Source organism: Rousettus aegyptiacus, unplaced genomic scaffold, assembly GCF_014176215.1.
Source record: "Rousettus aegyptiacus isolate mRouAeg1 unplaced genomic scaffold, mRouAeg1.p scaffold_m13_p_11, whole genome shotgun sequence".
Lineage (NCBI taxonomy): Eukaryota > Metazoa > Chordata > Mammalia > Chiroptera > Pteropodidae > Rousettus > Rousettus aegyptiacus.
Genome location: NW_023416286.1, coordinates 19,278,887 through 19,291,497, shown reverse-complemented (window position 1 = coordinate 19,291,497; position 12,611 = coordinate 19,278,887). Strand labels below are relative to the sequence as shown.

The 12,611-nt window shown below is 38.5% G+C and overlaps 1 protein-coding gene across 15 annotated transcripts in view; it reads left to right on the top strand.

Annotated features, from left to right (window-relative positions):
* Positions 1 to 5,794, top strand: part of CYSLTR2 (cysteinyl leukotriene receptor 2) — a 33,976-nt gene extending 28,182 nt beyond the window's left edge. For 12 of the 15 annotated variants that reach the window (XM_036228584.1, XM_036228581.1, XM_036228577.1 and 9 more), the window contains one exon: positions 1,553 to 5,794. In XM_036228584.1, coding sequence (XP_036084477.1) covers positions 1,553 to 2,579 — 1,027 coding nt within the window. In that variant the 3' untranslated portion in view covers positions 2,580 to 5,794. Of the gene's footprint in view, positions 1 to 617; positions 1,292 to 1,552 lie in introns of those variants that run through there. The other 3 variants (XM_016165221.2, XM_016165219.2, XM_016165223.2) reach the window with 2 other exon arrangements.
* Positions 5,795 to 12,611: the final 6,817 nt, after the last annotated feature.

The window sequence follows — 12,611 nt, the reverse complement described above, 5'->3', positions numbered from 1 at the left end:
GGTATATATTCTGTGGGCATTTGAAAAGAATGTGTATTCTGCTGTTGTTGAATGGCATGTCTATAAATGTCAGTTGGGTCCTGTTAGTTGATGATGTGTGTGAGTTTTTCTTTATCCCAGCTGAGTTTTTGTCTAGTTGCTTTATCAATTGTTGAGTAAGAGTCCTGAAGTTACCAACTATAATTATGGGTTTTTCTATTTATGTCTCCTTTCAATTCTATCAGTTTTTATTTCACATAATTTGCAACTCTGTTGCTTGGTGCATATACATTTAGAATTGGTATGTATTCTTGGTTAATAAACTTTTTTTTATCATTATATAATATCCTCTATGTCTCTGTTATTTTCTTTGTCTAAATTTTATTTGATATTAACAGCAACTTCTGATTTCCTTTGATTATGTTTCCAAGACATATTTTTTCATCCTTTTACTTTCAAACTGCCAATACTGTTATTTAAAGAGAGTTTCTTGGAGACAGCATATAATTAGGTCATATGTGTATTTTTTTATACTCCAGTCTGCCAATCTGTCTTTTAATTAGTATAATTAGACTTTTTATATTTAATGTAATTATTGATTTGTTAGGAACAACTCGGACTTTTTTTCTTTTCCATTTGTATTGTCAACTTTTTCCTGCCTTTCTGTTGTTTATCTGAATAATTTTTAGAATTCTAATTTGATTTATCTCTAAGGTTTTTGAGTATATCTCTTTGTATAGCTTTTTAGTGACTGCTTTAGGTAATGCATTATACCTACATTACTACAGTCTATTGGCATTATCATTTTACCAGTTCAAGTAAAGTGTGGAAACCTTACCTCTTTGATGTTCCTTTATCCTCTCCAATTTATATAATTATATTTAAAAATTCCTCTACACCCTTTTGAAACCACATCAAACAGTGTTATAGTTTTTGTTTCAATCATCAAATGTAACTAGGACTAAAATAGAAAAGCCTATTGCATTTATCCGTATTTTTGCTTATCGTGTTCTTCTTTTCTGATATTTCAAGCCTACTTTTATTGATTCCTTTTTGTTTAAAGAACTTTGTTTTAGTATTCTTTAAAGTAGATCTGCTGGCAACAAATTCTCTTAGTTCTCTGTCATCTGAGATTGTCTTGATTTCTTCTTTATATTTGAAGGATATATTTGCTGGATATAGGACTCTAGGTTCATAGGTCTTTTCTTTCAGCACCTGAAAAATGTTGTACCACTTCCTTCTGTCATCAGCAGATTCTGATCAGAAAACTGCTGCCCAGTAGATTTAGACTGCCATGTTACAGGGCACTCAGGTAAGCATGGGCACTAGGCCAAAAGTCCCCCAAGTTTGAGGCTTCAGATTTAATTAATAAATTAGTGTTTATTCTACATTCTAGAAATTTATCATGAAATATAGCAAAAAGTATAGTAAAGCCTAAGCTGATATGCGTTAACTCAAGCTTGAAAGAAAAGCTAGTACTTCTCCCTATTTCCTTAAAACCTGGAAAGATGTAAACAGTGAGCAGAAAGTAACGTTTTGTGTTTGTTTGTTTGTTTGTTTGTTTTTAATCCAGCATGGAGAGAAAACTTATGTCCTTGCCTTCATCTATATCTACGTCAGAAATAGAACCCAATGGCACCTTCAGCAATAACAACAGCTATAAGAATTGCACAAATGAAAACTTCAAGAGGGACTTTTATCCTATTGTGTATCTGATAATATTTGTCTGGGGAGCCTTGGGAAATGGCTTTTCCATATATATTTTTCTGCAGCCTTATAAGAAGTCCACGTCTGTGAATGTTTTCATGCTAAACTTGGCCATTTCAGATCTCTTGTTTATAACTACACTGCCCTTCAGAGCTGACTATTACCTCAGAGGCTCCAACTGGATATTTGGGGACCTGGCCTGCAGGATTATGTCTTACTCCATATATGTCAACATGTACAGCAGCATTTATTTCCTGACCGTGCTGAGTATTATGCGCTTCCTAGCAACTGTTCATCCCTTTCGGTTCCTCCATGTCACCAGCATCAGAGGTGCCTGGATTCTGTGTGGGATCATATGGATCTTTATCATGACTTCATCAACAGTGCTTCTGAACAGTGGCTCTGAGCAGAAGGGTAATGTCACATTATGCTTGGAGCTGAATTTAAATAAAATTGTTAAATTGAAGACCATGAACTACATCTCCTTGGTGGTGGGCTTCCTGCTGCCATTCTGCACACTCAACATCTGTTACCTGCTGATCATTCGAGCCTTGTTAAAGGTGGAAGTCCCAGAGTCAGGGCTACGAGTTTCTCATAGGAAGGCACTGACCACCATCGCCATTGCCTTGATCATCTTCCTTCTGTGTTTCCTGCCCTATCACGTACTGAGAACCTTCCACCTGGCTGTGTGGGAAGCGGGCACATGCAGAGAAAGGCTGCATAAGGCCGTGATCATCACATTGGCCTTGGCGGCAGCAAATAGCTGCTTCAACCCTTTGCTTTATTACTTCGTTGGGGAGAATTTTAAGGAGAGACTAAGGTCTGCATTCAGAAAAGGCCATTCACAGAAGACAAAGTACAGCTTTCCTGGTTGTGTGTGGTTTAAAAAATGAAACAAGAATGGAAGGGGTTATTAGGTAAGGCCTGTGCTTGTGTTCTTGCGTCTGCCTTTATTCACACGTAGTCTCCAAATGAGCATGTATTTACACCATTTCCAACAAGGTTGATTCCCAACATTTACTTGATATGATTTGGGTTCAGACTAACGTCACTGCATTTTTCAGTCCTACATGTTAATCTATTAGGATGGGAGCCAGAATAGAGGAGATGGCTCTAAGGGTTTGGTTGGCCCCTCAGAGAGAGAGTGGTGTGGAAGACAAGTTGCAGAGGTTGCTATACCCCTGAAATTCTATTAACATTTTGGTAAAAACATAAGTAAGGTAGCATTCCTTTCAAGAGAAGGAAAAGCACAAGATAGTGGGAGGGGATCATTTCTGTTCACCAAAACAAGGCTCAGGAGACTACCAACTATTATCACCATTGTATCACCAGCAACTGAATGCTTTCTTCACGCTGGACGGACTGTGCCAAGAGCTTCTCCGACTGTTCTCCCTACAGTCCTCCAGGAAATTTGGTTGAAAGTCAAAATAAGTGTTCCCTTCTCCAACCAGGCTCCTAAGCCTCCTCACTCTCACGAGAAGACTGAAGACCAAAGTTTTCCCTTTGGATTTGTTGACCCCAGGCACAGTGAAACATGGGAGGGAGATGATATTCTTCAGCTGGGGAGAGACTAAATGAAAGTCCTCATGGTGAGCAAGAGCCCCAGAGCCCTTCCCTTAGCAACAAGAATGATGCCAGATTCATATTCTGTTAAGAGGGGAGCCTGGAGGATGCTCCTATGGAGAAACCTCTCCACCCAAGAAGAAAGACCAACAGACACAGACTGGTGGGAATTCCCCAACACAAAAGTCAGGGCCTGCCTACTTGACAGGGAAGCCCACACTGCAGTTAAGCTCCTTCACTCACAGAGATTAACCTGTTGGAGTCTCCATTTCCAACAAGTCTCCATTTCCTTGTTGGAAACTCTTAATTATGAACAATCAATGACTACTACACATTGGAGGGAAAGGCCCAGACATGGAAAACACCAACAAATGAATGAAAGGATAGACATTTTCAGTATGACAAGTCTCAACATTTTTATGACCCTTGCTGTTTTTATCAGAAGATTATCTATTAGGTTTATCAGAAACCTACTGGAGGATGAGCTCCTCCAAAATAACAGATTAAACTAAGGTAGAGTAAAACATGACATCTAAGAAATAAGGAATCCATCACAAGAGAAAGGTGAAAAGAATTCCCAAGATATTGGTACACAGCAGAAAAAGAAGAAAATAACTAATTTGCACACATTGGAGGCATTTATTTTTTTCTTGGAGAACTTAGGATAAACTAGTGAAAAAAAGACGCAAGTGAAAATACAAAGCAATTATTAAAAACAAGGGGAACAGAAACTTGTTTAAAAAAGGAAATAGTATACTATGTGGCTTAACTGTGAGCAATATTTGTATAGAGAATGATATAAATTGCAAAATACTTTTTTTTTTTCAAGAAATGAAGGAGAGGATTTGTATATGGGGAAGAAAGGGTGTAAGATATCTAAGTTCCCATCTTCCATCCCCCCCAAAATGCATAATAACTAAACCTAGAGAATGATGAATAGTTGTATAAAAATGTTATTTAACAATAGGAACTAAAGACCAGAAGAAACAGTGAAAAGAATTAACAGGGACTGCTTCTGGAGAGAAGTTGTGGGTGAGAATATAGGGTGGTGATTTCTCTTTTTCTTTTAAGAACTATTTAACTCTCTGATTTGTGAATATATAAGGCTGAAATAAAATAAAAATAAAAATTTATTTAATCTTTTTTTTTTTAAAGTGGGGGGGGGCAGGTGGAGAAAAGCCATTTGAAATGAAAATTGGATGCTGACAGCAGAAAGGAAAAGAGGAAAAAAACTAGACTTAGATTTGGGGCTCTGAGGGATGCCCATTCAGCCCTACCAAGTTAGGAGAGTCCTCTCCTGGGGTTGCAAATAACAGAAAATCCACCTCTAAGAGGCTTAAACAATTATGATTTCATATTACTGAAACATACAAAAGGAAGCTAGACTTGGACTTGAGGCTCTATTCAACCAGAGTTCTGTGAGTGTACCCCTCTAGGCATTGGCTTGTTCCACTGCAAAACCCCTTCATGGGGACAAGTGGATTGCAAGCATCCTGAGGCCACATGATTCTTTATTTGTATCCAGGAGAAGAAAGAAGATATTGCCTACTCAAATCACTAACAAAAGTCCTGCGTTTCTTTTTAATCCTACCTAATCAGATTATACACCAGCTCTGAAGTTAAACCAAGGAAGAAAAGGTTGCTCTGAGTGAAAATGCTCAGAATCTATATCTGGGGCTAGAGGTGGGGTTAAACCACTAAAATCTTAGCTGAGGGAGAGGTGCGACAGGGCTTGCAGAAACCACATTCTGCATTGCAGTGAGGTGGAAAGAGAACCGCCAGCCAACCAGGCATCCATGCTGGGTGTAGCTTGTACCTAAGCAATAGGCTCAGAAGTCGAGGAAGGGTGGGAGGAACGAAACACTTAAGGAAGAAGGATGACAGCTAAAATATGAGTTTAGATTGTAAAGTCATAGGGATATTCACATTGCAACTAGAAATCTCAACAATTCCCCAAGGTTAAGAGCCCAGACAGAGCTGGGAATAACTAAGAGCAATCATGATCCTTCGGATGAGCAATAATGCAGGGGTTGTGAGTTACTAGTGTCCTTAAGTCTGTAGTGTGAGTGTGTTGTGGGGCAGGCAGTGGAGGGGCTTGAAGACTTCCCTTTTTCTAAGACTTCTTTTTTTTTAACTTTTTAAACAACTAAAAAATAATTTATTTTTCAATTACAGTTAACATATAATATATTAATTTCCTTTGTACAATGTAGTGATTAGACATTTACATAAGTTACAAAGTGATCACCCCTGATAAGTCATGTATCATGATTTATATGATACATAATTTGTCATGATAAGTCATGATAGTACCTATCTGACACCACAATAATAGTAATATTAATAATATTAAAATATTATTGACTATATTCCCTAAGCTGTACTTTACGTACCCATGACTATTTTTGCAACTGGCTTTTTTTCAAATCTTGATCCTTTTCCCTTTTTCAACAACCCCTTCCACACCCATCCCATCTGTCAACCATCAAAATATTCTCTGTATCTGAGTTTGTTTCCAGTTTTTTTGTTTGTTTATTTATTTATTTATTTTAGATTTCACATGTAAGTGGAATCATATGGTATTTGTCTTTCTCTTATTTCACTTAGCAAATGACAAGAGTTCATTCTTTTCAATGGCTGAGTAATATTCCATTGTATATATGTACTACCTCTTCTTTATCTATTCGTCTATCAATGGACATTTAGGTTGCTTTTGTATCTTGTCTATTGTAAATAATGCTACAATGAACATAGAGATACATATGTCTTTTTGAATGAGTGTTTTGGGTTTCTTCACATTCACTCAGAAGTGGAATTGCTGGATCCTTTTTTGTCTCTTGTTATAGCCTTTGTTTTAGAGTCTATTTTGTCTCATATAAGTATTGCTAGCCCAGCTTTTTTTTTCTTTCATTTCCATTTGCTTGAAATATCTTTTTCTATCCTTTCACTTTCAATCTCTTTGTGTCTTTCAATTTGAAATGGGTCTCTTATAGGCAGCATATATATGGATCTTGGTTTCTTATCCATTCAACCACTCTATGTCTTTTGATTGGAGAATTTAATCCATTTTAATTCAAAGTAATTATTGATAGGTATGTAGTTATTGGAATTTTCTTAATCATATTTGTCATCTTTTAATTTTTTCCTTTTCTTCTCTAAGAAATCCCTTTACTATTCCTTATAATACTAGTTTGGTGGTGATGAACTCTTTTAGCTTTTTATTGTCTGGGAAGCTCTTTATTTGTCATTCAATTCTAAATGGTAGCCTTATTGTGTAGAGTCATCTTGCTTTATCATTTTGAATATCATTTTGAATATTTCGTGCCAATCTCTTCTGGCCTGCAAAGTTTCTGGTGAGAAATCAGTTGACAGTCTTATGGGAGTTCCTTTGTAGGTAACAAACTGTTTTCTCTTGCTTTTAAGATTCTCTCTTTATCTTTAAACTTTGGCATTTTAATTATGATGTGTCTTGGTGTGGGCTTCTTTGGGTTTATCTTGTTTAAGACTCTCTGCACTTCCTGGACCTGTATGTCTATTTCCTTTGCCAGGTTATAAAAGTTTTCTGTCAGTATTTCTTCAAACAGGTTTTCAATTCTTTGCTCTCTTTCTTTTCCTTCTGGTACCCCTATGATACAAATGTTGGTACACTGGATGTTATCCCAGAGGATAACTATTCTCATTTTTTTTGGATTCTTTTTTCTTGCTGCTTTTCTGGTTGGGTGTTTTCCTCTACCTTGTCTTCCAAATTGTTGGTTTAGTCCTCTGCTTCATCTAATCTGCTATTAATTCCCTCTAATGTATTCTCTATTTCAGCTACCGTATTCTTCAATTCTAACTGGTTCTTTTTTGTTTTCAATCTTTGTTAAAGTTCTCACTGAGTTTATCTACTCTTCCCCTAAGTTCATTGAACATTATTATAACCAGTGTTTGCACTCTGCATCTGGTAGATTGCTTGTGTCCATTTTGTTTAGTTATTTTTCTTGAGTTTTATTCTGTTCTTTCATTTGGGACATGTTTCTTTGTCTCCTCATTTTGTCTACCTACCTGCTTTGATTTCTATGCAATAGGCAGAGCTGCTACATCTCCCAGTCTTGGTAGAGTAGACTTATGCAATAGATGTTCTGTGGGGCCCAGCGGTGCAGCCTCCCTGGTCACTTGAGCCAGTTGCTCAGGATAGCTCCCTTATGTATGTGGGTTGCGTGTGCTCTTCTGTTGTAGTTGATCCTATTGCTGTTGGTACATTAATAGGTACATTAATAGGAGACCCTCAGACCGATTGGCTGTGAGGATTGGCCTTGACTAGAGTGGAGGATCTGTTTGTGCAGCGGCTGATCCTGCAGAGTAGGATTTATTTCACCGGGGCTGTGGTGCATGCTAAGTTTGCCCTTTGGATGTGTTGTTTATGGAAGTGGTTGGGTAGTGTACTGGTGTAGGCTTAAGGTGGCCACCAGGTTTGTTGATTCTGGGGCCTTCTGGGAGGGGATCTGGTGTAGGCCAAGTACAGCTATTGCCTGTGCCCTGCCAGGAGCCACTGATATGAAGTACAAAAAAAAAAATCTTCATATTATTGTCACTTGTGCTGGGCTCGGAGGTTCCCGGGAGAGGCTAAGTTGTGAACCAAGGCTGGCTGTCACTGATACTGGGCTTCAAGCCACTTCGCAAGATATATGGGGCATACTGCTTATTTGGAGTTTGTAAACCTTTGAAAGATTTTAGGAAAGTCCACACTATTAACCAAGGTAGACCATTTGTATGGAAAAACAATTATAAAAAACTTGGTTAGCCCACAAATTGGTGATTTGGGGTCTCAGGAAATCGCTATGGTGGGGCCAACAGTGTTAGCTAGATTGTTAGAGACTCAAACTTGGAACCCACTTGCACCTACAGGCTGGATGTGGAGAAGGCTTAATAACAAAAAAACAGTGGCTTCTACCAGCACTTCTGTCTTGGATAAAGCTGCCCTTGCAGCCCTTGCCCTGAAGCCAGTCTATTTTCTCCCCGTATGTTCCTGGTGCTTTTCAAGGTGCTGCCCCAGCTCTGGACAACAGAGCAGGTGAGTCCGTCAATGAGTAAGTCTGTGCTACCTTTTAAGAGGAATGCCTGGCTCCCCAGCAGACCTCTGTCTCACTCAGCCACAGTTCTCTAAGCCACAATCCCTCATGGTTTTTACAGCCAGAAGTTATGGGGACTTCACTTCTCTGCACTAGTTTTCCAGGCTTCGGAGGCTGGTATAGGGCTGAAACACCTCACTCTTCAGTGGGGGATCTCTGCAGCCAAGATATCCTCTCTTTTCTTAACTGTCGCATCATAGGTATGGGACCTTCCCATTTTGTGTCTTCACATCTCTTACCAGTCTTCACGTGGCTTCTTCTGGCAGTTCTCAAAGATGGCTGTTCTGTAGTTTCATTGTAATTCTGATGTGGTTGTGGGAGGAAGCAAGCACAGTGTTTATCTACGCCACCATCCTGACTGGAATTCTAAGACTGTTCCTTTTTCTAGCCAAGGTGAAGCATCTCATTTTCTCATTTTGTGAAGAATTTTGTCCTTGAGAAAGAAAATAAAATGGAACTCTTTATTTACCAAAGTGAAAGTCACGTGCGTCCCCAAGTTTTAGTAACAGTTCTTTTTGTTTGAGATATTAGTATCCCCTCAAGCAAGTGCATAAGTTCAACTGAGAGAAAGGATTTTTGTTGTGTAAACTTTAATAGAATTATGATACTAGAACTGCGATTTTTCAGAAGGGACCTACCAAGTGAATACCATTATATTTTTTGTAACAATTTTAAATCACTAATTCTCTGTTTTAAATTTAAGCTGATTTGCAATTTATTCTTTAGTAAAGATGATGTCAAACTGGCCAAAGAAGGGTTAGGATGGAAAATTAGTAAGGAAGGTGGATTTCTATAGATAATTCACTTTTCTTTTTGGAAAAGAGCTTGAAAATAGGGACCCTGTCAGGAGAGAATTGGGGTGGGGGTAGGTATCCCAGGGCATATGGTGATAGAAGATCTTTATTCTGAGGATATTTTATCCCAAAATAGATAGAGGCAGCTACTTAAGGCTAATAAAAGCCACAAGGAGAAATATAATGAGAAAGATCTTGTTAAAAAGAAATATAGTCAATAGTATTGTCAAGGTTATGTATGGAGCCAAATGCGTGCTAAAGTAATTAGGGGGAATCATTTCATAAGCTATGTAAATGTTTAACCATTGTACTATATACCTGAAACTAATAATAATAACAATAATAAACCTTAACATGTATTTCAAATCTCTAATAAGTAAAAAGAGTATGGCACTGGCTTAAGAATCCTCAGAGAGAAAAACATACACACACACACGCACGCATGTGTGCGCGCGCACACACACACACAAGATTAGCTGTGTGATGTGCTAAGGAGACTGAAATCTAGGCCCAGGGACCTCTAGCCTCTCCCCCGTTCCCTTGTCCCCAAATAGCTCTGTGTTCCAAGCACGGGTAAACATACCAGGCTGGACAGAAAATGAACCTGCGGTCTGGGTCGGTGGACCAGTGCGGACAGTGGCTGCTGACCAGAGGAACCGCCCTGCTGTGCTTTTCTCATGCAGTATCTCAGGATCTTTGCATTACCCTCAAGTTATGGAAAACAGTTTTATAACTCTCAAACTGGAGAACGCTTGTAATGACCAAGACAGAATTTCCCATTAGCCTTGCAGGATGTGCGCTTTAAATCTAATATACATTTATTTTCTTAAAATTAAGCATGTTGCTTTCCTTAGTCACAAGATCTTTCATACAAACAAAAATGTAAAAATTGAAGAAGAATAAAATTAATTCCTCTGTTCTTACTCCTTAGCCTGAGAAATAGATTATTATTAGTACCTACACATTCTTTTGTGCACCCCTGATTCTAGAGGGCACCATTATTCTGAATTTTGTGTTAATGATTCTTTTAGCACATAAATGCATCCTTAAGCAAAATATTATTTAGTTTTGGCATGTTTTCCCCTTTCTATAAATGGAATAATATAGTAAACTATTTTTTTTCTATTCAGTTTTGTCTTTTTGAGGTTCAGTCACGATACTACTGCTGGTATGAGAGTAACACAATTTAATTATCCATACTTCTGTTGATGGAGACTTTGAGGATTGTCAGATTTTAGCTATTAGGAACAATGCTACTATGAATAGTTTCATACTCGTCTTTTAGTGTACACATGTAAAAGCTTCTCCAGATTATACATTTTGGAATGTTTCACGATCAACATTTCTAGGTAACTCTTTTTTAAACTGGTTTTACCCAGGAGGGAAAAAATGGCAGAAATGATAGAGGCTCTGTTCATCCATCTGGCAACCAAATCAAAGTTGTGATGGAAACAAGGAGCAGAGGCAAGGAAAAACTGCCTGGGATAAACAAGCTATACAAGTAGGGAGAAATTCAAGAAATCATCCTGCAACGGCAGAACGTAGGACAGGGCAAGGACGCGGGGCTGCCTGGTTCCGAGAGGCTGAGTGAGACGAAGGCTGTGGCAGCAGCAGCAGCCGATGCTTCTTAAAGGAGCCATGTCTGCAAGCGGATTTTTGCAGTGATAGACCTGCTCACTCTGAGCACCAGGGCTGAGTTGGCTGCACGCACGGGGCACCAGGAACTTACAAGGAGACATTGTCGGAGTTAGGGCTGAGGTGAGACTTGCTCTGTACAGAAGTATGGGGTAATATTCATTGTTCCCTGTTGAGCCCTCCCCCCACCAGTGCTTGAGACACTGCGCAGCCATAGCTGTGACGTCATCAAAATGAATAACAGAGTTCACTCCACCCAGATGATTCCCTGAAACCCTGCCTTCCCCAACTTATGGCCCCACCCAAGCCACATTCAGGTGTATCCTCAGTGAGTCAGGTGCTCCTTGCTGAGACTCACACTGGAGGCAGCCTTGGATTCTGGTGTGGCCTTTTGAGGTAACTATAAGTTCAGCATCTGTGGATTGCTTGCTAATCTTAACAGGTGGCCCCAGAGGGGTAGAGGCTCGGGCTAAATTTGAACCTTTCTCAGGACTGCGCCACTCAACATCTACTTCACAAATCCACACTAATAAGACCAGGAGACTTAGGACCTTTGTTTAGTACATAAAAATAGACACAGAAAGGCAGCCAAAATGGAAAGACAAAGAAACCATATGACAGAACAGAACCGAGATCCAGATATCATAGAGTCAAGTAATCTAACAGATGCTGAGTTCAAAACACTGGTTATAAAGATGCTCAGTGAACTTTTGGGAACTGTATATAAATTCAATGAGAACTTCAATAAAGAGATAAAAAACATAAAAATAGAAATGGAAATTATAAAAGAGAACCAGTCTGAAATGAAGGACACAGTATCTGCGATGGGAGGTATATTAAATGGAATAAACAAAGTGAATAAAGAAGAGGATCACATGCCCTGTCTAGAGGACAGGAACGCCAATCAGGACACTCAATCAGAACAGCAAGAAAAAAGATGCCAAGGCTATAAAAATAATTTAAGGAGGATATAAGATGCTATTAAGTCTTCAAATATTAGTCTGATTGGCATAACAGAAGAAAATCTAAACTTGAACAGCTGTTTGAAGAAATGATGATGGAAAACTTCCCTAACCTGGTGAGAGAAATGGACATAAAACCCCAAGAAACTCAGAATTCCAAAAGTCAGGGATCCAAAGAGGCCCACACATCATAATTAAAATGCCAAAGTTTAACTACAAAGAAAGAATATTAAAAGCAGCAAGATAAAAACAAATAATTACTTATAAGAGAACACCCATATAATTGGCAGCTGATTTCTCAAAAGAAACTATACAGGACAGAAGAGCTTGGCAGAAAATATTTGACAGGATGAAGACCCATGATCTACAACCAAGGAGACTTTATCTAGCAAAGCTCTCATTTAGAGTTGAAAGACAGATAAAGAGCTTCCCAGACAAAAATAAGCTAAAGGAATTTATCAACACCAAGCCAATATTACAGGAAATGTTGGAGGGACTTCTTTAAGAAGAAAAAACATGTATCAGAAACAGGAATAAGAATGGTAACAACTACATTGCTATCAATAAGTACCTCAAATGGAAAAGAATGAAGTGCTCCAATCAAAAGATAGAATGGCTGAAAGGATTAGAAAACAAGACCCCTACATTTGAAAAGGAAGGGGATGGAAAAAATTATTGCTTTGATGGACCTAGAAAGTATTTAAATCAGAGAAAGAAAGATAAACAGTATATGGTTTCCCCTATACGCGGAATCTAAAGAATAAAAAGAACAAGCTAATCAAAAACAAACTCACAAATATAGTAGACAATTTGATGACAGACAGAGGGGCGAGGGTTTGGGGAGCTGGGGGAATGTGTGA